Source organism: Notechis scutatus, chromosome 3 (assembly GCF_049901735.1).
Source record: "Notechis scutatus isolate UNSWTSFEM ecotype Mainland chromosome 3, rNotScu1.2, whole genome shotgun sequence".
Lineage (NCBI taxonomy): Eukaryota > Metazoa > Chordata > Lepidosauria > Squamata > Elapidae > Notechis > Notechis scutatus.
This window is the reverse complement of record NC_142011.1, coordinates 15068727-15092502: the sequence shown is the minus strand read 5'-3', so window position 1 is coordinate 15092502 and position 23776 is coordinate 15068727. Positions and strand designations below refer to the sequence as shown.

Here is a 23776-nt window from a genome sequence, read left to right as displayed (position 1 = left end):
CTGATATCTTCCTTTCCTATAAATTTGACTCAGAACTTTAAACAGAAACCACATGGGTGATCATTGCCATATATCTAAGGGCTAATAAATTGATAAATAAAAATCTAATAAAAATTCTTTGGATTGTTTGGTGGAACTTGGGTGCAGAGCGTGCTCGTCTGGTCAGTCTCTCCCATATAGTCCTTGATGCTTCCTGATGGTTGTTTGCCTGCAGAGTTTCATTACCCAGCTAGATAACATCACCAGTATCTAGCTGGGTAATGAGATGTCTTCAAGTAAACAACCAAGTTCAGGGAGCTGTTCTACCCTGAGCTGCGCAGAAGCTCTTCTGCATAATCTCCTTTGTAAGTTCCTCTGTGGTGTAAAAAAAGAGTTTAGCAACATGGGTTTTGTGGCAGAGATGGGTCTTGGCTGCAAAGGGAGCTAGAAAGCCACAAAGGGCAGGTTGCTGATGGGATATGCCTCTTCAGCCCCTAATCAGAATAACAAGGGATCTTGGAGGCTCAGCTGAAAGTGGAAGACTAGACAGATACGGGGCTGGTCCAGGCATTTGCCATCTGAGAGAAAGGATAAGAAGGACCTCCTCCCATTTGGTGTGCAAAATGATTGGCAGGGGAATCTTCCACATTGCTCATAGGACACGTGCACACTCTTTTCTAGCATGTACACTGAGAGCTGGAAACTCACGCAGGGCAAGTTGCAAAGCCATAGGCTGCTTCACTCTTTCCTCTCCTCCTAGCATTCCGGCATCAAGTTTCTGAATAACTTTTTGGAACCCAATATTCTCTTTGTTCTACTTTTTCTGAAACTCCTTAACCTCCAGCAGGATGATCAAAGTGGAATGCAATTAATCCTACCTGGAAAAAAAAAACCACTGGAGAAAAATACCATTTATTTTAAAACGATGGGCTTGCTGGAGTGAGAATTCTCTTCCAGCACTGATACTAACTTGTTGCTTAATGCTGCCGCATTCTGACTTCCGTCCATAGTGGTTTTGGATGAATTTTTAGGAACTTATTATTGAAGGGGTGATCCTGATTGGCCTGAGTAATGCCACTACTTTATTAGCAGTACTGGTTACCAGTTAGGATCCCCATCTATTCAGTGGGGGGGGGGGGGAGGTTGCAGTAGCCAGCTGATTGGGCTAATATTTAAAGTAAAGCAGGGTTGAATGGGTCACTGCCATGGTGGTGCAGTGGTTAGAGTGCAGTACTGGAAGCTACTTCTGCTGCCTGCCAGCTGCCTGCAATTTGGTAGTTCGAATCTCACCAGGCTCAAGGTTGACTCAGCCTTCCCTCCTTACGAGGTGTGGTAAAATGAGGACCCAGATTGTTGGGGCAATACGCTGACTCTAAACTGCTTAGAGAGGACTGTAAAGTGGTATATAAGTCTTAAGTGGTACTGCTATTTCAATGTTGGAAAATTGAAATGTCTTGAAATAATTTTTTTTTTTGAAAATTTTATTTGGGTTTTCACAAAAACAAAATACAAATAAAACATCTTTTTTAGAAAATAGCATGGTCCCAGGTTATCACTTCTTCATATAGACACAAAACTCAATTTCGTGCTCATTTTTATATTCTATTCCATATCTTACTACCGTTTTATATTTTCTACATAGTTTTTCCCCTCTTTTAATTTTCTCAACTTTATTTTAATTATCTCATCTCAATTCAAATCATTATATTTATACTTTTGTCTGTCCTGTTTCAATTTCATATTATCTTTTCTCATTAAACAAATTTTTCCCTGTAGTTACCAATTGGAGTATGACACCTTTATATCTTTTAATTTTATCCATTCAAACTCTTATTTAAGCTTCAATGTATACCTTTAAGATTATAGCATTCAATATAATACATAACTTCCAATCGAATTCTGCTTGGTACATTCTTAAAATACACATTATATTCTTAAAAAGAAAAAATTTATATATATATATATATAGAATTGAATTGGAATGGAATGTGTGTTTTATTTCATATATATATATATATATATATATATATATATATATATATATATATATATATATATATATATATATATATATATATATATATATATATATATATGAAATAAAACACACATTCCATTCCAATTCAATTCTATCATTAATATTAATTAAAATCTTAACATCTTTAACATTTCTTTTCAATTAAATATCATACTTCCTTGGGAACACTTATAAACTTTCCATAGTTAATTCTTTTTTTTCCATGTTTCTCACTTATATTTTTGTAAATCATTACTAATAATTAAAATGTTCCCATTTAATTCTCTCAATCACTTTAATTCATTTATTTATTAACAAACATTCCACTACATTACAGTAAATATTTTATCCATCATTTTAGTCATATTTTCTAAAATTATTTCTGTTTGTAATATAACAATGCTATCTTATGTACCTTTGCAGAATCCCTTTTACAATTAAATTTTCACCCATTATCTCCAAACAACCTTATGGTTACAATCCTTATATCTTTTCCCTGTTTCTCTATTTCTTGTTTCTGTCTTTTACAATTTCTTTCCCTTGCCTTCTTCCCCCTCTTCTTCTCCCTCCCTTTTTACCCCCTCGTCTCTCTACTTCTAACTCTCTCATCTGTAATCCCCTCTTCTGTTGCTTTCTAATATACTTATCTTTCAAATTGTTCTTCTTCTTTTTGGTTGTTTTTTCTAATCTTAAACCTTTCACTCTCTTTCCCCCCTTTCCTTTTTTCCTCCCTTAAAATTATTTGATCATTAAAGATGGCTTCTTCTTTGTCCCAATCTTGTTCTGCAAGCGTTTCTTGTTGTTTCTCATAGTTCCAGTTCTCCATTTCTAGGAATTGAAATACGAAGCCAAAAGAAGCTCTCCCTTCTTGTGCATCTTCTTTCCATTTTTTAAATTCCATTTTCAGTTCTTCTAAGAGTGATACTATTTTAAAGACTTTTAAACAACCACCCGGTTAATTTTAGTCATCTAGATGCAAAAACCAACAATCACCAAATAATCCAAATAATCCAAGGCTGTTTCTTCTTGCTTCTTTTTTCCACTTTCTCTTCCTGGGGTTCTATTATTTTGTTACCAAGTTTCAGTTAAAATGTATCTTTGAGGAATCTTGTTAAAATTTCACTGTAACTTCCTTTTAGTTACAGTTCCATTCCTTAGTTCCAGGCAGTCTCCTCCATTTTTCCAGATCCTGCCCTTTTATGCTTTTTTTCTTCTTCTTTCCTGCTTTAAAAAACTTTTAAATATCCAGAAATCTTTATTATCCCTTTGACTTTTATTTTCAGCTTAGATGCCTATTAATGTCAAAGTGGATTTTTTTCAATTTCTTGCTTAAGTCTCTTAGCTGTCAGTATAAGGAAGGGAAGAAAAAAAAAACCTAATCCTTTCCCTTCTCTCTCTCCTTCGCAGCTTCAAAATCTTCTTTGGGAATAATGTTATTTAATTTAAATTCCAGGGTACCTTACGTTGTTGCTTTTTCAGTTTAACCCGGTCAACCAAAACTTTCTCTTCTTATCTTCCTCCTGCACATTCTTTTCCAGTTCAGTTCTTCTTTGAGGTGGCCATTTCTGACCAGCCCTGCAACCGCCTTCGGGAAAGGGAGTAATGGCCAGCTGGGAAAGAGAGATGCAGCTCTCCTCGACCCTGCTGGCAGTCTCCCCCTTCTTCACCACCTCTACAGGGTGGCTTAGCCCCGAAACCAGCTGGCTCGGGGCACTCTGGCGGCGAGCACAGATCGAAACCGCGTATGATCGCAGATTTCGGTCTGTCGCCGAAGAGACTCAAACCGGAAGCTCGAAATGTCTTGAAAGAATTTTTGATATAACTGCCAAGAAAACTATGTGAATATGTTCATGTCAGGAGTTGACTATGATTTGTACATCATCATTTTAGACATTGTCTATCCATTGATAGATGAAGGCCTCTTCCGTAGATTTCCAACCAATATGGTCCTGAACTTTCCTTCGTGAATTGGGCCCGCAATACTTGCTGATGTCTTCGATCCATCTTGTTTTAGATCTCTTTCATGGATGTTTTTTTTTAATCAAGTGGGATCCATTCTATGCCTTGGTCCACCTGCCATCAGCTCTTCTTGCTTATATGAACAGCCCATTTCCATTTCAATTCTTTTACTCACTTGGCGTATTCAGTAGTAAACAGGCCTCCTTGGAGGTATGTGTGCGAGAACATAACCTGAATATCTACTCTGTTATGAACTGAGACATTTGGACAGGAAACAGCAACATCCACAAGGTCACCCTGCTTTTGTCACAAAGACTCACTGCTTTTGTCAGCCCTTCCTCACTCTCCTACCATCGGGTAGGAGATATTGAAGCATAGGCAGCCACACCAACAGGCTGAAGAACAGTTTCTACCCGTGGGCTGTCAGACTTGTGAACGGGAAATAACTTCATGTTAGCATAGTATGATAGACTTGGGGGGCCTGTGCGTTGTGCAACAAGGTCAGATAGGGTAATAAGATTGGGTCTGGGTTAGGGACTTCTGTCCTCGCTGTGAGTTATGTTGGGGTGGGTGGGTGCACGAAGGGAGTCTCAGCCAATCTCATTGTACACATGTTGTACTCTGACAATAAAGGTAATAATAATAAGATGAAAGCTGTTCCAAGGCACCATATTATATTTTCTGTGCCTTCTGGGTTGTGTGTATGGTATTGCAATGCATGTGGGAAAGGAGAGGGGCTTGCATCACCATTTCCCATCTTTGCTTTCCTCAGTCCAGCCTGCCCACACCTGTGGACATCATCAATAGGAAAAGACAAAGTTTCCTAATATTTGTAATCCTTGGTTTGTAGGAGATGCTACCAAATGACTCCGGTTTTCTTCCCAGACCAGATAGATTTTAAAAGCAGAATTTAGCTTCGCGTTCTGGGAAGTGCCAGAAATTCTGAAAAAGAACAGTCCTAAATCTTAGAACAAAAATGCTAACACTTTCCGAAAACTGGTGGCCACCGGAGCTGTTCTTTTGAACTAATGTTCATCTTTGCCCATGTGGTGCCAGTTGATAAGGCCAAGGGCAGTTCACTTGAGTTCCAGCTGTAGTGTGTTTCTGGATACAGCTCAAGAGCTGATTTTACTAAATTAGCCTTTTCTTTTAAAGGGACGTGTCATGTATTCTGTGACTCCCTAAGAAACAAGTTTAGAAAAAGTAGGGTGGGAGGAAAGACTGGGCTGGTTGTAGTTTCTGCTTTTTCTGTTTGCAGAGTAGAAAAATATATATTAAATGAGCTAGTGGCAGTTTTGGTGCTAACCAATATAGCAAACTTTTTAATATTGCCTTAACTGCTTGCCAGACACAAGATCGACAGTGTTGGGAGTTATGCAAAAATAAAATAAAATAGACCAACCGACTGAATAGTGAATGTGTAAGATAGGAGCTCCTCTCCCTCTCTCCACCTCTCCCTCTCCGTCCTCCCCTCTCCCCCTCTTCCTCCCTCCCCCTCCCTCCCTCTCTCCCTCACCTTCCCACCCTCTCCCCCTCTCTTCCCCTCTCTTCCCCTCTTCCTCCCTCTCCCTCCCTCCCTCTTTTTCCTCTCCTAGAAGTAGGAATGGTGGTCTCTGTTTTTGGGGAAAGAGGGTTAAAAGTCTCCCCAAATTTAAGGGAGAGAGGGTAGAATTTTGGTTGTACAAGTAGTCCTCAGCTTACGACAGTTCATTTGGTGACCATTCAAAGTTACAACTGCACTGAAAAAAGTGACTTACAGCTATTTTTCACGCCGTTGCGGCATCCCTATAGTCATGTGATCAGAATTCAGAGGCCTGGCAACTGACTCATATTTATTTATGAGGGTTCCAGTATCCCAGGGTCATGTGATCAGCTTTTGGGACCTTCTGACAAGTGAAATAGATGGGGAAGCCAGATTCCCTTAACAACTGCATCACTAACTGAACAGCTGCAGTGATTCACTTAACCGCTGTGTCACAAAAGGTTGTAAAATGGGGCAAAATTCACTTAACGAATGCTTCTCTTAGCAACACAAATTTTGGGCTCAATTATGGTCGGAAGCTGAGGACTATCTAAGTATCTAAGTAATTTCATTTTTTCATTGGTCTCTTCATTGTTCTCCTAAAGACACATTTCAAGTGTGTGAAATTGCCTTGATAGAGGTATAGATCACCAATGAAATATTTTGTACCAGATTGTCCTCAAATGATATCCCGGAATAGATTTTACTGATTTTTCCTTAGCTCATCCCATTGTCCTACTCTGATAACTTCTTTGAAGTTTTGCCTCCATTTTATCATGCAGTTTTTAATTTGTTCCATCTCCATCATTTTTTTTTCAAACTAAAAAATGCTACCTGCAGCGTTTATTTGTTAAATTCCTTTCAGTGTCATCTTGAGTTCTGACATTTGCATCCCCCATGGAGAGCTGAGTTGATTTTATCCAGTTCCAATAAAATAGCCAATAGATGAAATCAGGCTGGAAAATAGTAAGGGCAGATAGGAGACTTAAATATGTGTCTTCCCTTTAGTTCTCCAAAATGCCTGCTTTGATATCTTAGAGTTGGTTGTGAAAAACAATCCTCTAAAAAGGAAAAAAAAGTGGAATGGTATGCATTTCACTTCCCCCATGCTCTCTGCTTTTCAACAGCTTTTATATATAATTATCTTTCGGACTTAACCATGCTATCTGGATCTTAGTCATTGCAAGAGCACTGGGCACATAATTTCTAGAGTTGTTTTTATCAGAATTTGTCCGGAGTTCCGGTGCACAATTAAAAATAAATTGGGCAGTCCTTCCTCTAATGAAGCTGTAGCCTAAACAAATAAGGTCCCATTCTGCAGCTGAGGAAGGATAACACACTTACAGCATCATCGCAGCCTTTGGGCAACACTGCTGGGAAGCCTGGTGCTTACAGATAAATAGATCTCTCCCTATCACAGTGGAACATGCTTTGCTCTGGCTTCTCCTGGAACAGAATGCTTTTGTTTTCAGAATGGTGTCTCAGCAAAGACACAGAGTGTTATGGAGGCCCTGAAAAAGAAGACTAAAAGAGATAAGCTATGTGGCAAAGATCAATTTTCTTCCTGGGAAAGGATTGCTCCAGGATTAGCCACAATCAATCATTAGCCCCTTGGGGAATGGCAGATATTTTGTGAGAACCTCCAAGACAGATATCCAAAATTTCAAAGATGTTCACTGTTCCTTCAGTAAAGTTTGCCTCTATTTGATGCATATCCAAGAACAGAAGAAGACAAAACTACAAGGATTCTCCAAAATCTATAAATCCATGCCCAAATGGGAAGGATTACCTTTGCTTTCTAGTGGCAGTTAACTTAGAAAAGAGAAAGAAGATATAATTATGGGTTAAATAATCAATCTGTAGAAAATAATAAATCCAGGCTAGAGATCATCCAGGAGTTAGCCAAGCCATAAACGCCAGAATTTCACAAAAAAAGAGAAAAATCAAAATACTATATATATATATATGATTGAGAGATCAAGAAGAAAATGCAGAATGGGGTTCAAGATACTCGACAAAAGAGCATGCAAAGTACAGAGCTGGTTTCCAACACTGGGTCACACCTGGATGGGTAGTTTTATAAAGCCTGTATTCCCTACGCACGAATATGAATAAATTGGATTGAAGGGCAGCTTAATGACTGATCCCTAATACTACTGCAAGGAGGTTTTTCTTCCACTTTCTGCACCCCGTACTTGTTTGACTTTCTATCCAGCCATAATTATCAGTGTTTTGGAGGTTGTTCCAAAGAATCCAGCAGAACTTCACAATCCAGATTATTGACTCATCCTTGCTTGTTCTGCTGATCCTGATCAATACATCTGTGACTTCCAAGGCCCCATTAGCTTCTTCTTACCTTCTCAAGAAGAATTTTAATGGTGGCTATAACAATCTCTGTATCTGGTATGGCTGGCATCTGCCTGCACTATTTGAACACAAAATGTTGGATTTGATGGTCTTGTGCTTTGATAATTATCAATAAAAGGTGGGGGACCAGACACGAGGCAGCATATATGGTCATGCATTATTATTTCATCACAGTTAGCTAGGATAAAAGAGAAACACCTGATCTTCTACTAGCACCTGAAGTTGCACATTTGGAAATGTGAGTAGCTGTTTCACGTCGCAGTGGGATTCTACAGCTTGGGCTGGATGGGCTGAGTCCTTGGGCATAAAATTACCTGGATAGGAGGTGCATTCATTAAAGGGACCCTGAATTATTGGAATGCTTTCTTTCTTTGGGACTTTCTTATGAATGTCATATCAGAAGAGCTGTTGCAGTCAGCAGTGGGAGGTGCCAGATATTCCCATGTTGATGCTGTTGTTTGCATTTGCTCTAGAAGTTGCATTTGGCAGATGATAAGAGTAGTTATAGCTGACACTACAGGGGCTGAGTGAGCCTTTGAGAGAGAGAACATCTGGAAAAGAGGAACCCACCTTCACTGCTGGATCTAGGCAAGATGCGTGAAATTGTGCATGTCCAGATTGGCCAGTGCGGGAATCAGATCGGTGCTAAGGTAGGACATTGCTTTCATTTGCTGCTAAAAGAGAATGAGATATAAGTTCATACCACACAAAGTGTGATGGAAGTTTGAACAATGTTGGGTGAAGATGCACCCATTGTTGGGTGAAAAATTACATTTGGCCAACCGGCAAAATCTATTAAAGTGTAACTTTTCAACCTGTCAGAAGAGATGATAATGTGAGGTCAAATAATGATTCATTAAGACCAACATTCTGTTTCATACCAGATGCCTCAAGGAAACCTGCATAACTTAAAAGAGATGTTCACTTCTTCCAGTAACGTACTTCCTCTGGAAAACAGGAGTAGCACATAAATATGACAATTAGATTTATTTTTATCCCATTTGTTTGTTGAATCCTTCTTTAAAGACCTATTGTGGTGCGAGTAGAGAAGAAAATGGATGCTGGTATGAAAGAATCATCTTAGAATACAAACAGGGTGAGAATATAGTATATTTAGTAAAAATGGCGAAGGCTAAATAAGTTTAATGATCACAGTTCCATCATGCTGGTATATTCCCTCACCTTCTAAAAGGTTTGTCCATTCTTTGGACAAAATGCTCTGGTGGTGCTTGAGTTTTTCAAAGGAATCATTACCAAGCTATTCTCATAAAGATGTGGCAGAATAAATCCAGATTAGAAAAATAGCATTACAGCATTAATCAGACACTAAAATGATAGTCTGGATTTTAGATCCTGTCAATTCCTGCCAAGAAATTATTATAGACATTTGGAGTCCCCAGGCTGGGAAAATCTGTGAATATTTATTCAGTAGTAAATCTCTCTTTTTAAATGGTAATTACGCCTGTCCTAGTAAATTATATTTTAAAGTTAACAGTATGGAATTCTTTTCTTATTGTAAAGAAAGAAAGTTTGAAACAAGTTCTGTATTTCTTTCACTTGCAAATATGTTTGGTTGCTGTAAGTAAGGCAACCTAAGGCATATGAAGAACAGTTGGAGGAACTGGGCTTGGATAGTCTAGTGAAGAGAAGGACCAGGGGAGACATGATAGCAATGTTCCAATATTTGAGGGGCTGCCACAGAGAGGAAGGGGTCAAGTTATTTTCTAAAGCGCCTTTAGGCCAGACAAGGAATAATGGATGGAAACTGAACAAGGAGAGATTTAACCTGGAAACAAGGAGAAACTTTCTGACAGTGAGAACAATCAACCAATGGAACAGCTTGCCCTCGGAAGTTGTGGAAGCACCATCACTTGAGACTTTCAAGAAGAGATTGGACTGCCATTTGTCAGAAATGGTGTAGGGTCTCCCGCTTGGGTGGGGGGTTGGACTAGATGACCTATAAGGTCTCTTCCAACTCTGATTATCTGTTATTTGTTGACCTGGAAACAAAGAAGCTGGCAAAATAATTGGCCAAAATCTAGGCCTGATGTAGATCATATGCTGAAAAATTTTGTTCTAATCATAACTGATAGACATAGCAACTATTTCTTGATGCGTCAGTTATAAATACAGCTAGTCCTCGACTTATAACCACAATTGAGCACAATTTTCTGTGGTGAAGTGAGATATTTGAGCATTGCCCCATTTTACGATCTTTCTTGCCACCGTTGTTAAGTGACTCACTGCGGTTGATAAGTTAGTAACCTGGTTGTTAAGTGAATCGGGCTTCCCCATTGACTTTGTTTATCAAAAGGTTGCAAAAGGTAATCAAATGACCTTGGGATGCAGCAATGGTCATAAGTATGAACCAATTGCCAAGCATATGAATTTTGATCACATGATCATGGCGGCTGCTACATAGGTTGTAAGACTGTGAAAAATGGTCATAAGTCACTTTTGTTCAATGTTGTTGTACCTTTGAACTAAATGAACTGTTGTGTAAATCAAGAACTACCAGTATTTTCTTAGTGATGATGGAAACAGCTCCCTATAAGAACTGAACAAAACTTCTGGAAATAAATGTCTGTTGAATTGCATATTCCAGGCACTCAGAAGGAGAGTGAATTATCTTCTTGCTTTCCTCTGCATTTCCTAATGACTGTGGAAGAATATAGTCTGATTCAGCATGACACTTTTGCACACATCCCAGTTTTGAACTGGAGATTATTTGTAATTATCAAAGTATTCTTTCGATTGCAAACTAAAGGCAAGAGCTGTTTAGAAACCTTGTAGTTCCAAAACAAGGGCGTTCTTGCATTTACACCCTCATAGTCCTAGATAAAGGCTCAGTGGGACTGAATGTCAAAGTGGACATAAAGATAGACATTGTGGGGGGTAAGAATACAATGCCACACTTAGCTTTCTGTTCCAAGTCAATGCTGGATTAGTAAATAGTCTGCCTCATTGTTGTCACTGTGCTTTTGATTCTTACTACAAGCCTTGTTGAAATGAATGGGTGAACAATTAGTAAGGTAATCAGTAATAATTCATGAATAGCATGCAATGCAATTCAAACATCGTGAAGGATGGTCTAAAAACTGAGTTCAGCTATAGGGAGGAAAGTTAAGCAAAGCTGATAAAATGTGTATAGCACAGCTTGGGGAATACTTTCCAACCCTGAGTCACGAATGGACAAAACCTCTCTTTTTATAATAAAGACAGATATTTTATACCTGTGGGTTTGGGTGAATTTCTGCTCTTCCGTCACGTTGCAGTTGTGTTTGTCTACATGGGTGCACAGGGTGAGCTGCACATGCTCTGTTGTAGGTCACATGGCAAAAAAAAAAAGTGGGGGGAGGATTTTTCTGGAGTTTGCAGTCTTCCACCAAATCTGACCCATTTTAAAACTGGACCTTTCTTTTGCAAATTTGGTCTTATTCTGTCCTGCATTGGCAGTTCTGGATGCCATGAAATCTACTTTCTCCCCTTTTCTCCCCACCCGGTTTTGCTAACATGGGAAAGACTTCTCAAGATTTCAGGGAGAGGAATTGACTGATTAAGTGCAAGGAAGGTGGTGTTGACTCTTATTTACCACACTGAGGGAATGGGTAAGGGGGAAAGAGAGAAGGAAGACTGAGAAGACAGCTATGGAGATTCTCGGTCATTGAGGTCATGGATGTCCCAAAAGTGCTTTTTCAAGAGGCAATTGGACTTCCTTGTTTTTCCTTGAAGATGCTTCGCTTGTCATCAGAGAAACTTCTACAGTTCTGACTGAAAAGTGGAGGATGGAAGGATTTATATTCCTTGCAGTCATCTGGTCATCAGCTCTCCTTCTGAGAGGTGTTGAGGCCACTTGGAAGTTTATCTGTGCCCTCAGAGTCATCTGAATAATACAAATGGGTGTGGAATCTTCTTGGAACTGCTGAAAGGACTGTGTTGTAAACAAGAGACAGGTGGACTTCAAGGAATATAAATCATTCCATTCTCCACCATTCAGTCAGAACTGAAGAAGCTTCTTGGATGAGAAGCAAAATGGCTTCAAGGAAAAACAAAGTCCAGTTGCCTTTTGAAAAAACTATCTTTGGGAAGACTAGAGAGAGAAACCAGGATAAATGAGAACCTAGAAGTACATGGAGAACTGCCAGAAGATATCTTAAATGTTCACAGCTACCCAAAGCAATCCAAATCCATCAAGGGCAAGGGAATCACTCTACTAACTTGTGGCAAATAACCAATTTTCAGTTTCAGGGTTACAGACAGAGGGAACTGTTATTTCCTGATCTGAGTCACATTACTATTTTTATCTGATTTGTTTATCACCTTGATTGATTGATTTATTGATTAATTTATTGATTGTTTATCATCTTGATTGATTGACTAGAGAGGTGGGGGGAGGAAAATTCATGCATGTGTGTAAGAAGTCAAAGAAAAAAAAAAGAGAGCGTATTCAAATTCCATACATGCTGCCCCATGCAAGAATGCCAGTGATCCAAACCTCTCACAACTTCACCAGGCCAATAAATACAGAAATAACCAGGTGAAATGCTTGTATTGTTTGAGTCTGTTTGTCCTCTTTTCAGTTCTGGGAAGTCATCAGTGATGAACACGGGATCGACACCACGGGAAATTATCACGGTGATTCACCATTGCAGCAGGAAAGAATTAATGTGTATTTCAATGAAGCTTACTGTAAGTAACTGGGCAAACAAAATTTGCTTGCACAGACAATTACAGAGGTTAAAAATAAAACTTGTTTATCAATTATTACTATCGTTTTTACACAAGAGAGTCAAGAGTATCTTAACGGTATTATTATAACACAATCATAAAATGCTTTGTCATCTTTCACTGCCATAAAATCCACTTCTGTTAAGAACTGTTAAATGAGACTTTCCCTGTGGAGAAACTGCTTTGTGTATTAGTAGTGCAGTGTCAAAAATTTCTTAGTTTGTGCTAGACTGGGGCTGGCAAATGATAGACTATATGCTGAATCTGGTCCACTGGCCAGAGAATTCTGGGAGTTGAAGTCTATACATTTTAAAGTTGCCAAGTTTAAGATAATTTGCAACCCAGGCAAGAATGACCATCTTATTATGTATTAATTGCTTCCAATATTTGAGGTGGAGGAGAAGGGGTCAGCCTATTCCCCCAACTACCAGAAGGCAAGACAAGAAGCAATGGGTGGGAGCTTATTAAAGAGAGATCCAACCTATAATCAAGGAGAAATTTCCTATCAGTGAGAACAGTTAATCAATGGAATGCCCCCAGAGGTTGTGGGTGATCCATCACTGGAGGTTTTGAAGAAGAGACTGGACAGTCATTTGTCTAGAATGATATAGGGACTCCTGCTTGAGCAAAAGGTTGTGTAGAACAGTGGTCCCCAACCTTTTTTATGCGGCCCGGCGGCATCACTGCGTGCCCGTCGCATCAGCTGGGTGCCGCCATCTTGTTTTGATGAAAAAGTGCTTCCGGTGAGCTCACCGGAAGCACTTTTTCATCAAAACAAGATGGGGCACCCAGCGCTTCAGTGAGCTTTGGTAAAATGGCTTTCTACGAAAGCTCAGCGCTGGCGCCGCCATCTTGTTTTGATGAAAAAGTGCTTCCGGTGAGCTTTCTACCCGGAAAGCTCACTGGAAGCACTTTTTCATCAAAACAAGATGGTGGCGCCCAGCAAACCAGCTGCACGGTAGGATTTGTTCCATGGACCGGTACGGTCCGCGGACCGGTGGTTGGGGACCCCTGGTGTAGAAGACTTCCAAAGGTCTCTTCCAACTTTACTATTCTGTTACCTTTGAGTGAAGCCATGAAATGCAAAGTGTTTCTCAACCATGGCAAATTTAAGAAGCGTGAACTTCAAGTCAATTCAACTTTGCTTGCTGGAGAAATCTGGGAGTCGAAGTCCACATTTCTTACCAAGGTTGAGAAACAGTACTCTAGGATTACAGTACATTTGTATTATCCCAAGAGAAAGTTGGATGAATAATTTTGGAGTTCAAATGCTTTTCTTTACTGTACAGTGGAGAAGATAACGGTTGCAAAGTCTGCAGCATTTTAAAATCATCAGTCTAACTGAAGATAGTTAATATTGTCTTCCACAATAGATTTCTATGGTCAAATTGTGTAGATGTGATGATTTCCTTAATGTAATGTGTATTTCACCAATACATAGCTTTCATTACATTGCCATCTAGTGGACATACAGGAAATTGCATAAACGTTTGATACTACAGGTAGTCCTTGACTTACGACCAAAATTTCTGTTCCTAAGTGAGACATTTGTTAAGTGAATTTTGCCCCATTTTACTACCTTCCTTGCCATACTTGTGAAACGAATGATTGCAGTTGTTAAGGTAGCAACACGGTTAAGTGAAGCTGGTGTCAGAAGGTCCCAAAATGTGATCACATGACCCTGGGACAGCGCAGCTGTCATAAATATGGATCAGTTGCTAAGCATCTGAAATTTGATCACATGACTGTAGGGATGCTGCAATGGTTGTAAATGTGAAAAACGGTCATACGACACTTTTTTCAGTGTCGCAACTTTGGTCACGAAATGAACTGTTGTAAGTTGAGGATTACCTATCCTATTGCCCACTGCCAGGCCTTTACACACATGCTTTAGCTTCTTCCCCTTTCTTCCCCTTTCTATTTGTTTACTGGTAATAACAGATAATGAAGAGTGAGGGCAGTGTTTTAACAGTTTTCCTAAGCCTATTTCTAATTAGTAGTCTATTTCTAATTCCCTGCCCATTCTTGGGCCTCTTAGTGGATTATAGAAGGAACAGATCAGATATCCAGCCCTTGCTTATCAATGGAGACTGAGTGGAGCAAGTGGCCAGTTTTAAGTTTCTGGGTGTTACCATGAAGCAGGACCTGACCTGGGGTGCTCACTTTGCAGCCCTGGTCAAAGGGCCCAGCAGAGATTATACTATCTGAGACTTTTCAGAAAACAATAGCTGAATGAAAATCTGCTGCACCACAGAGAGTATTTTAACATACTGCACCTCTGTATGGTTTGCCAATTGCACAGTGGCAGATAGGAAAGTACTCCAGAGGGTTAACGTCATTGCCCAGAAGATCATTGGTTGCCCTCTCCCCTCTTTGGAAGAGCTTTATAGCTCCCACTGCCTTAAGAAAGTTCAAAACATTCTCAAAGATCCATCTCATCCTGGGAACCCTTTTTTTGAACTATTACCATCTGGCAGACGGTACAGAATAATAAAAACAAGCACAAATAGGCTGAAAAACAGCTTCTATTACAGGGCAGCAGCTCTTTTGAATTCTGCTGTATAGTGCGGTATTTGTGCGGTGTTGCAGGTTTTCGATTTGATGTGTGGAGGGTGAAGGATGTGTGTTTGTGTTTATTTTCATGGTCATGATGTGCACTGAAGATGGTGTTTGATTTCATTGTATGAGGTGCCATGACAATAAAGTAAAGTAAACTAAACTTTAGAAAGGTCATCAGAGGAGTAACCCTAAAGTGGATCTGGTGTGTTGGGGGGGGGTCAACTGGCTAGCCCCCATTTTGGATTGATTGTGTCTGGCTGACAATCATCTTGGAGTCCCCATAGATTCTGAGAAGCCTCCAAAATGAATCAACCCATTGCTCTAGGCCCATGATGGCGAACCTATGTCACGCAGAGTCATCTCTGCCAGCACACGAGCTGTTGGCCCAGATCAGGTCCACTGCACTGCACCATCAGCCAGTTGATTGTCGGGCATCTGCCGTGCATGAGGGGGGCGGGGGGCACAGGGCACGTGGAGAGACTCGTGTGCATGCGCAGAGGCATGCAGCATGCATGGGGGTCAAACATGCATACGCAGGGGTGGGGGGCACACACGCACATTGCGTTATGGGTACAAGCATGCATGTGTGTGTGTGTGTGTGTATGCGCACTTTAAGCACGCGATGACGAAAAGGTTTAGCCATCAGTGTTCTAGGCAATGTCAATATCATATTGACATCTAAGCCCAAACTGCTTACATTCTAGTTTAAAGACAATACCAATCCTATTACAATAGTTCGCTTAGTGACCGTTCAAAGTTACAACAGCACTGAAAAAGTGACTTATGACCATTTTTCACACTTATGAGCATTGCAGCATCCCCGTGGTCCTGTGATTTACATTTGAGGGCTTGGCAACTGGCTCATATTTATGACGGTTGCAGTATCCTTGGGCCATGTGGTCCCCTTTTGCGACCTTCTGACAAGCAAAGTCAGTGGGGAAACCATCGTGTAACTCAGGGATCTCCAACCTTGGCGACTTGAAGCCTGGTGGACTTCAACTCCCAGAATTCCCAGAGTTGAAGTCCTCCAGGCTTCAAGTCGCCAAGGTTGGAGACCCCTGGATTGTAACTCATTTAACAATTGCAGTGATTCACTTAACAAATGTGGCGAGAAAAGTTGTAAAGTGGGGCAAAACTCACTTAACAAATTTCTCACTTAACAACATAAATTTTGGGCTCAATTGTGGTCATAAGTTCAGGACTACCTGTCTGTCAAGCATGGTTTAGGTGACTGAAGGGTTTAAAACACTTCTGGAGTCTTTTAAATGAGTTCTGTAGGTTTAAGAAACGTTCGGGTGAGGCCTACAGGTGATTACTTAATCATATCTCTGATCCATTGTGCTGCAGCTCACAAGTATGTTCCTCGTGCTGTCCTGGTAGACTTGGAGCCTGGAACAATGGACAGTGTGCGGTCCAGCAAAATAGGTCCACTCTTTCGGCCCGATAATTTCATTCATGGTATGTATATGACGTTACTTATCAAACTAATTTAACAAATTGATATTCTCAGAAACAACGCAGCTGACATTAATCCCTTTGATTCACTAAGGTATCAGTATCTTTAATCACAGCTTCAGAACACCTAACGGTCTAATTTTTATGAGGGGAAACTGAATTCTGTTTTTTATGCTTTATAGAGTGAAAGCTTAAAACAGATCACAGGAGACTTCCCTAAAATGTTCAAAGAAAGATGAAGCCAGATCATTAATCTTAAAAGGAATGTTTCCTCAAGTATCTTTCCCTGCCTCTGTAACATTTGTTACAAGATAAGATAACTTTTATTGTCATTTTTTTTCTGTGAAAAAAATGACACACATTAAAAAACAAAATTCTGATACCCGCTCTCAAAAGAAAATAAAAGTCCACCCAAGCTAATAACACTATTTGGGACAAAACGCTTTAACCAAGTTTCTGCTGCAATGACGACACATCAGTTTCTCACCGGCCGGTTTGTTATTAAATCTGGCTTTCATGTAATCCATTTTAGGTTCTAAGGGGCACATTAGCAAACAAAATAGATGGTAGCAACACTCCATATGGAGACTTCAGCCTGGTGGTTAGTCCTCCACATTTGCCTTGTTTCCTCTTTCGATCACACTGTTTCTTTCTCAGCAACGGAGTGCTGCAAAAGCTGCTGCTCCCTGCTGTCTCTGCCACCCAAAATGCCAAGCACTTTTAGAGATTGCAGCTGATCTCACACCCTCTTGCTCAACTCACCAACATTTCTGCTGATGACACCCTTCAACTGAAGCAGTCCGAAGCAATGCAGACTTTCCAGAAAAAGCTTTATCAGCAGTTCCTCTCTTGCTATATATATCACTAAAACCAATTAGACTGACGGTCATATAACAGTTTGGTAGTACAATTCCACTTTTTTGTCACAATTCCCAAAGAATGATTCAAATCAGATGTCACTTTCAACTCCAAACCCCCAACACTCTTGAGAGCCAAAGCAGCTGCAGCCAAGCAAGGTGCCACCATTTTAGAATTAACTCATCCTACATGGAGATAGAGGCTAGCTGCCTTAGCCGTTCTATAATTAATTATAATTTTATGTTAGCTGCAGGATCTGGATATGGAGGTTGAAAATGTTTTTGTAAGCAAATAATTAAAGATGACAGTTTTTTTTTTAAAAAAAAATCCCTAGAGATGAAACTGGAAATTCTACAAAAAAAAACAAAAAAACCCTCATACATGTAACAGTTCCATAATTGTTATCAATCTGCTTAAAATGTTTAAGTCAAACCGACATCGGCTATTTTTCTCAAATACGTATATCAGTTTTGATATAAAATGTTCTTCCCTAAATATGAGCTGTGGTCGTGCAGTGGTTAGACGGCAGTACTGCAACCTACTTCTGCTGACTGCTGGCTGACTGCAATTTGGCAGTTCAAATCTCACCAGGCTCAAGGTTGACTCAGCCTTCCATCCTTTCAAGGTCGGTAAAATGAGGACCCAGATTGTTGGGGGCAATATGCTGACTCTGTAAACCGTTTGGAAAGGGCTGTAAAGCATTGTGAAGTGGTATATAAGTCTAAGTGCTATTGCTATTGCTAAATGTCAACGGGTATTTTCATCCACCTGTTAATAACTTACTAGCATTTAGGAAGAGTGGCTGAGGTCCTGCCTTGTTTTAGAGATAAACTTTTTGCATTTGGGTAGAATAATTAACTTTTCAAACAAACTGCTAATTATTCAATTGACATTTAGCCAGCTTTCTTTATAACGATGTATATTTACAGGAAATTCAGGTGCTGGTAACAATTGGGCAAAGGGTCATTATACCGAAGGGGCCGAATTGATTGAAAACGTGATGGACATCGTGAGGAATGAATCTGAAGGATGCGACTGCCTCCAGGGCTTCCAGCTCGTCCATTCTCTCGGAGGTGGCACAGGATCTGGAATGGGCACACTTCTGATTAACAAGATCAAAGAAGAATATCCTGATAGGATCATGAACACTTTCAGCGTAGTGCCTTCACCCAAAGTTTCGGACACTGTGGTTGAACCGTACAATGCCATCTTATCGATCCACCAGCTGATAGAAAACACAGATGAAACCTTCTGCATTGACAATGAAGCTCTGTATGACATCTGCTTTAGGACACTGAAGCTCCCCACACCAAGCTATGGAGATCTAAACCACTTGGTGTCCCTCACCATGAGTGGCGTCACGACCTCACTTCGCTTCCCTGGCCAACTCAATGCAGATTTGAGAAAGTTGGCAGTCAACATGGTGCCTTTCCCCAGACTTCACTTCTTTATGCCAGGATTTGCTCCACTGACAGCTCGGGGCAGTCAACAATACCGAGCTTTGTCAGTCCCAGAACTTACACAACAGATGTTCGATGCTCGGAATATGATGGCAGCTTGCGATCCACGCTTCGGGCGGTATCTGACGGTGGCCTGCATCTTTAGAGGCCACATGTCTACGAGGGAAGTGGATGAGCAGATGTTGGCTGTGCAGACTAAAAATAGCAGTCACTTTGTGGAATGGATCCCCAACAACGTTAAAGTGGCTGTTTGTGATATTCCTCCTCGTGGGCTAAAAATGTCTGCCACCTTCATAGGCAATAACACGGCCATTCAGCAGCTCTTCAGTCGCATCTCTGATCAATTCTCAGCAATGTTCAGAAGAAAAGCATTTCTCCACTGGTATACTGGTGAAGGGATGGATGAAATGGAATTTTCTGAGGCAGAAGGCAACACAAACGACTTGGTTTCCGAATACCAGCAGTATCAGGATGCGAAAGCTGATGTAGAAGAATATGAGGAAGTGGAGGAGGAAGTCAGGGAAGAAGAAAAGGAAGCAGCTTAAACGGAAAAGGCAATGACTGACTTTTGGTCTTTAAAAATAAAAATATTTTTAAAATAATAAAAATAAAAAATAATATATATTTTAATAGTAAAAATATATTAATAAAAACTTTATTAATATAATATGCCGATTGTTACCAAAAAGGATCTGAAATCAAATGCAGGAACAACCATTACTACGCCTTAAGCCAAGTTATATCTAACTTTTTTAAAAATTTAAATGCATTGCAGAACTAAGTAATCCAAATGGCTTCACTTTAGTGTTTGATTTAAGAGCTTCACTTTAGGCCAGGGATGTCAAACTCGCGGCCCACTGGCCAGATGCGTCACATACTGGACACGCCCACCCCCAGTTTAGTGAAAGGGAGAAAAGTTGTGATATGCCATGTGATGTGTCATCACGAGTTTGACACCCCTGCCTTAGGCAATAAGAATTTCCTCTGAATCAGGGCCTTAATTTCAAATGAAGAAGCAAAGCTAGGCATATGACATGCTAAATGAAGAAGGCAGAAAATGTAATTGGTCAGCTTTTAGATTTTGCTGTATCTCTCTAGAACAGTGATGGATAACCTTTTTGTTGAGTGCCAAAAGTGTGCACATGCGCAAATGTGTGCATGTGCCTGCATCCATAATGCAATGCATGTGACCCCCCCCATGCTCCCACGCCCCCCTGCACATGCGCACGCATCTCCTGCATGCGCCCTGCCCCCACATGCATGCATGGTAGATACCCAAAAATCGGCTGGCGGGAGGTGCACATGCATGCGCAGTGGAACTGAGCTGGGGCGACAGCTCATGTGCCCACAGAGATGGCTCTGCATGCCACTTCCAGCATGCGTACCATAGGTTTGCCATCACAGCTCTAGGACAACATTTCTAAACTTGGTGACTTTAAAATATGTGGATTTCAATTCCCAGAATTCCCCGGCCAGCGTACACAACTTAAAGTTGCCAAGGTAGAGAGCTACACTGACTTAGAACCTTGTACTTGAATGTGCCAGCCAGCTTATTTAGTTTATTATGGGGAAGGACCACTACGATTCCTATTTGCGTTTCACTCTTCTAGTATATTTAAGCTTCTGCAGATTTAAGATGAGCAGCCTAATAAATATAATCTCTAACATAAGCTGTTAACAAGAGATTAAAAATTATTACCCCTTAAATCATTTAGCTGACCTGCATTTTATGTAGACTTTTCAACCTATTAATTGGACAGACATTCCTTTCACTGGATCATCTCTCCCACATAAGGCAAGAAAATAAGATGGTGCAGGATGAAATTGAATGGTCCAAAGTTCCATCAGCTAAACATTCTGGAAAGGGTTCAACAGTCTTTACCCTTACCTACAAACATGTCAATTGCCTTTCAATACAGAGGTTTTATTTAACCATGATAGTTAAAAACTATTGATAGATCTTGTTCTTATTAATTTATCCAATCATTTCAGGAGTGTAAGAATGGTGGATTATGTTAATTTTGAATCAGTTAATGGAACATATTGGGTGGCACGGTGGCTCAGTGGTTAAGATGCTGGGCTTGTTGGTTGGAAAGCAGGCAGCCCAGGTTTAAGAGCTGAGTTCCCATGTGACGGGGTGAGCTCCCATCCTCACTCCAGATCCTGCCAACGTAGCAGTTCGAAAGCATGCAAATGCAAGTAGATAAATAGGTACCCCATTCAGTGGGAAGGTAACAGCACTCCGTAACATCATGCTGGTCACGTGACTGCGGAAATGTCTTTGGACAGCGCAAGCTCAATGGCCTTGAAACGGAGATGAGCTTTTCCCTCTTATGGCAATGACTAGCAGAATAAAATCCGCAGGGACTCCTTCATCTTTTTTAATGTAACTCCTTACTGGTAATCCTCAATTTATGGCTATTCATTTAGGGACTAAAGTTATGGCAGCATTGAAAAAAGTGACTTATGATTGGTTCTTGCACTTAATGATTGTCAAAGTTCCCTGCAGTCATGTGATCAATGGTGGATTCTCTTATCAACCATGGTGATTTGCTTAATGGCAGCAAAAAGGTTGTAAAATTGGATGCATCTCATTTACCAATTATCTCATTTAGCAATGGAAATTTCAATGCCAACTGTGGTTGTAAATGCACTTATCTGTATGTATTATGGGAATACTTTTTGTGTTTTGAATGTACTGTAAATTATAGTTCATTGTAACTAACTCCCAAATATCAACACAGAATTAAGATGACTACCTAACACTACCAAAGTCATTGCTAAGAACTTCAGTATGGAGAGAAGGGCCAGCGTTGATCCTTTAAATCAGGGGTCCCCAACCGCCGGTCCGCGGACCGGTACCGGGCGCGGAACAACCCTTACCGGGCCGCTGGTTGCTGGGCGCCGCCATCTTTTTGGTAAAAAGCGCTTCTGGTGAGCTTTTCCGGTAGAAAGCTCACCGGAAGCGCTGTTTCGTCATAAAAGATGGCGGCGCCAGCGCTCGGTGAGCTTTTCCGGTAGAAAGCCATTTCTACCTGAAAAAGCTCACCAGAAAGTGCAGCGCCGCCATCTTTTATGACGAAACAGCGCCCGTGACGCGTCACCGAAGCGCCTTTTCGTCATAAAAAGATGGCGGCGCCCAGTTGACGCCGCACCTGGTCGCGGCGCCCAGCTGATGTCGGAACCGGGCCGCAGCGCCGAAAAGGTTGGGGATCCCTGCTTTAAATTACCTATTTTATACCGATTCGCTTGCAAAATTCACTAAACCAAATTTGCTTTGAGAATTTAATTGTAATTAAAAGATTAAATACAGCCATTTAGAATAAATACATTCTGGGAAAGAGGAAGTACTACTTAATGTATCAGAACATGTTTTATGTAAAGTATGCAGGTGTATATATGGAATTATGCTTCATATTAGTATATATATGTATATACACACACATATACATGTGTTAGTGTGTACTAGGTATGTATAAAAATGTGAGTTTTCAGTGATTTGAGCAAAAGCCCCGAATTGTATATATTTTCTTATGAAAATGTGATAGCATTATTTACAAGATTATTAGCTATAGGATTTGTATATATATTTTGTACCAGGCTACAAAATATTAACTCTAGTCCCACTTTAGCCATAAAAGCTGGCTGGGTGACTTTGAGCTAGTCACTCTATCTTAGCCCAATCCACCTCACAGGGTTGTTGCTGTGGGGAAAATAGGAGGAAGGAGTGTCTGGTATGTTGACCGCCTTGAATTACTTATAAAAATAACAAAACAGGATAAAAGAAATCAAAACAAAATTTCATTTATAGGACAGAAAATGTATTATATAATAAATCTATTGGCCTTTAAGTTGCTATAGGACTAGTAGTTTTTCTACTAAAGACTTTTCAAGGGAACTTTCTTGTAATTGCTTGTAGAAATAAGTTTGCATTTATCAACTTGATGTTAAGATGTTCTAAATGACATGCTGGTAGCAGAGGTTGGGAATTAACACACCTCAAAAGGTACCAACTATGGTAAGCTAGAGGCTCAAACAAAAAACTGGAGAGTGGACCAGAGCGGTCATCTGGTTTAGTTTTTCCCCCCTGTGTAGTATTCAATACTTTAAACCAGGGGTCTTCAAACTTGACAGCTCTAAGACTTGTGGACTTCAACTCCCAGAATTCCTCCTCCAGTCGTTAGCTTAGGAATTCTGGGAGTTGAAGTCCACAAGTCTTAAACTTGCCCAAATTTGAAGACCCTTGCTTTAAACAGTAGCATTATGTAAAACTTTGCACTAAACCAGCCCCCCCAACAGACAAGTCAGAGGCTGCCAGCTACAGTATTAATATACATTTCTTTTTATCTTGTACTTTTGTTTGTAGCGTGTTGTGCAGATTTATCTTGAATGTTTATACAAAATATGAGAATATGAGAATCTCCATAGACATACATAATATTTATTTTCCTATGGTAGAAAACTAATTTTGCTAGCAGAAAAATGGAGAAATACTTCTCTTAGTTGCCATTTATTTTACTCGCATCATTCTAATTTTATATAAGCTACTGTTGCAATGCAAGTATTATACAAAATCCAATAAAATGAGATTAAACAGAATTTGAATCCATTTCTATGAATTAAAACACGTCTTGCGGTTTACAATGTTAGTTTGTATGAATTAAAAATTTTTCACCATTCCTCAAAGGTCTCAGAAAAGGTTATCACTATAGAAGTGCAAACATTCCCATTTTCCCTTCTTTTTAAGTCCTCAACCAATCTGTAAAAGATAATCACCTTAATGACTGGCACTGTGTTACTTTCTTCGAATGCTCCTTATGTGGTTGTGGTTGAAATGTTCAATTTTTGTTTCGTCAATCCAAGCCATTTTTC

General features: G+C 40.1%; 1 protein-coding gene across 1 annotated transcript; it reads left to right on the top strand.

Annotated features, from left to right (window-relative positions):
* The first annotated feature begins 8216 nt into the window (after positions 1-8216).
* TUBB1 (tubulin beta 1 class VI) lies at positions 8217-21725 on the top strand. Its single transcript, XM_087959238.1, has 4 exons — positions 8217-8494; positions 12425-12533; positions 16479-16589; positions 18374-21725. Exons 1-4 carry the CDS (start codon positions 8438-8440, stop codon positions 19447-19449), a joined length of 1353 nt encoding a protein of 450 aa, XP_087815364.1. The 5' UTR covers positions 8217-8437; the 3' UTR covers positions 19450-21725.
* Positions 21726-23776: the final 2051 nt, after the last annotated feature.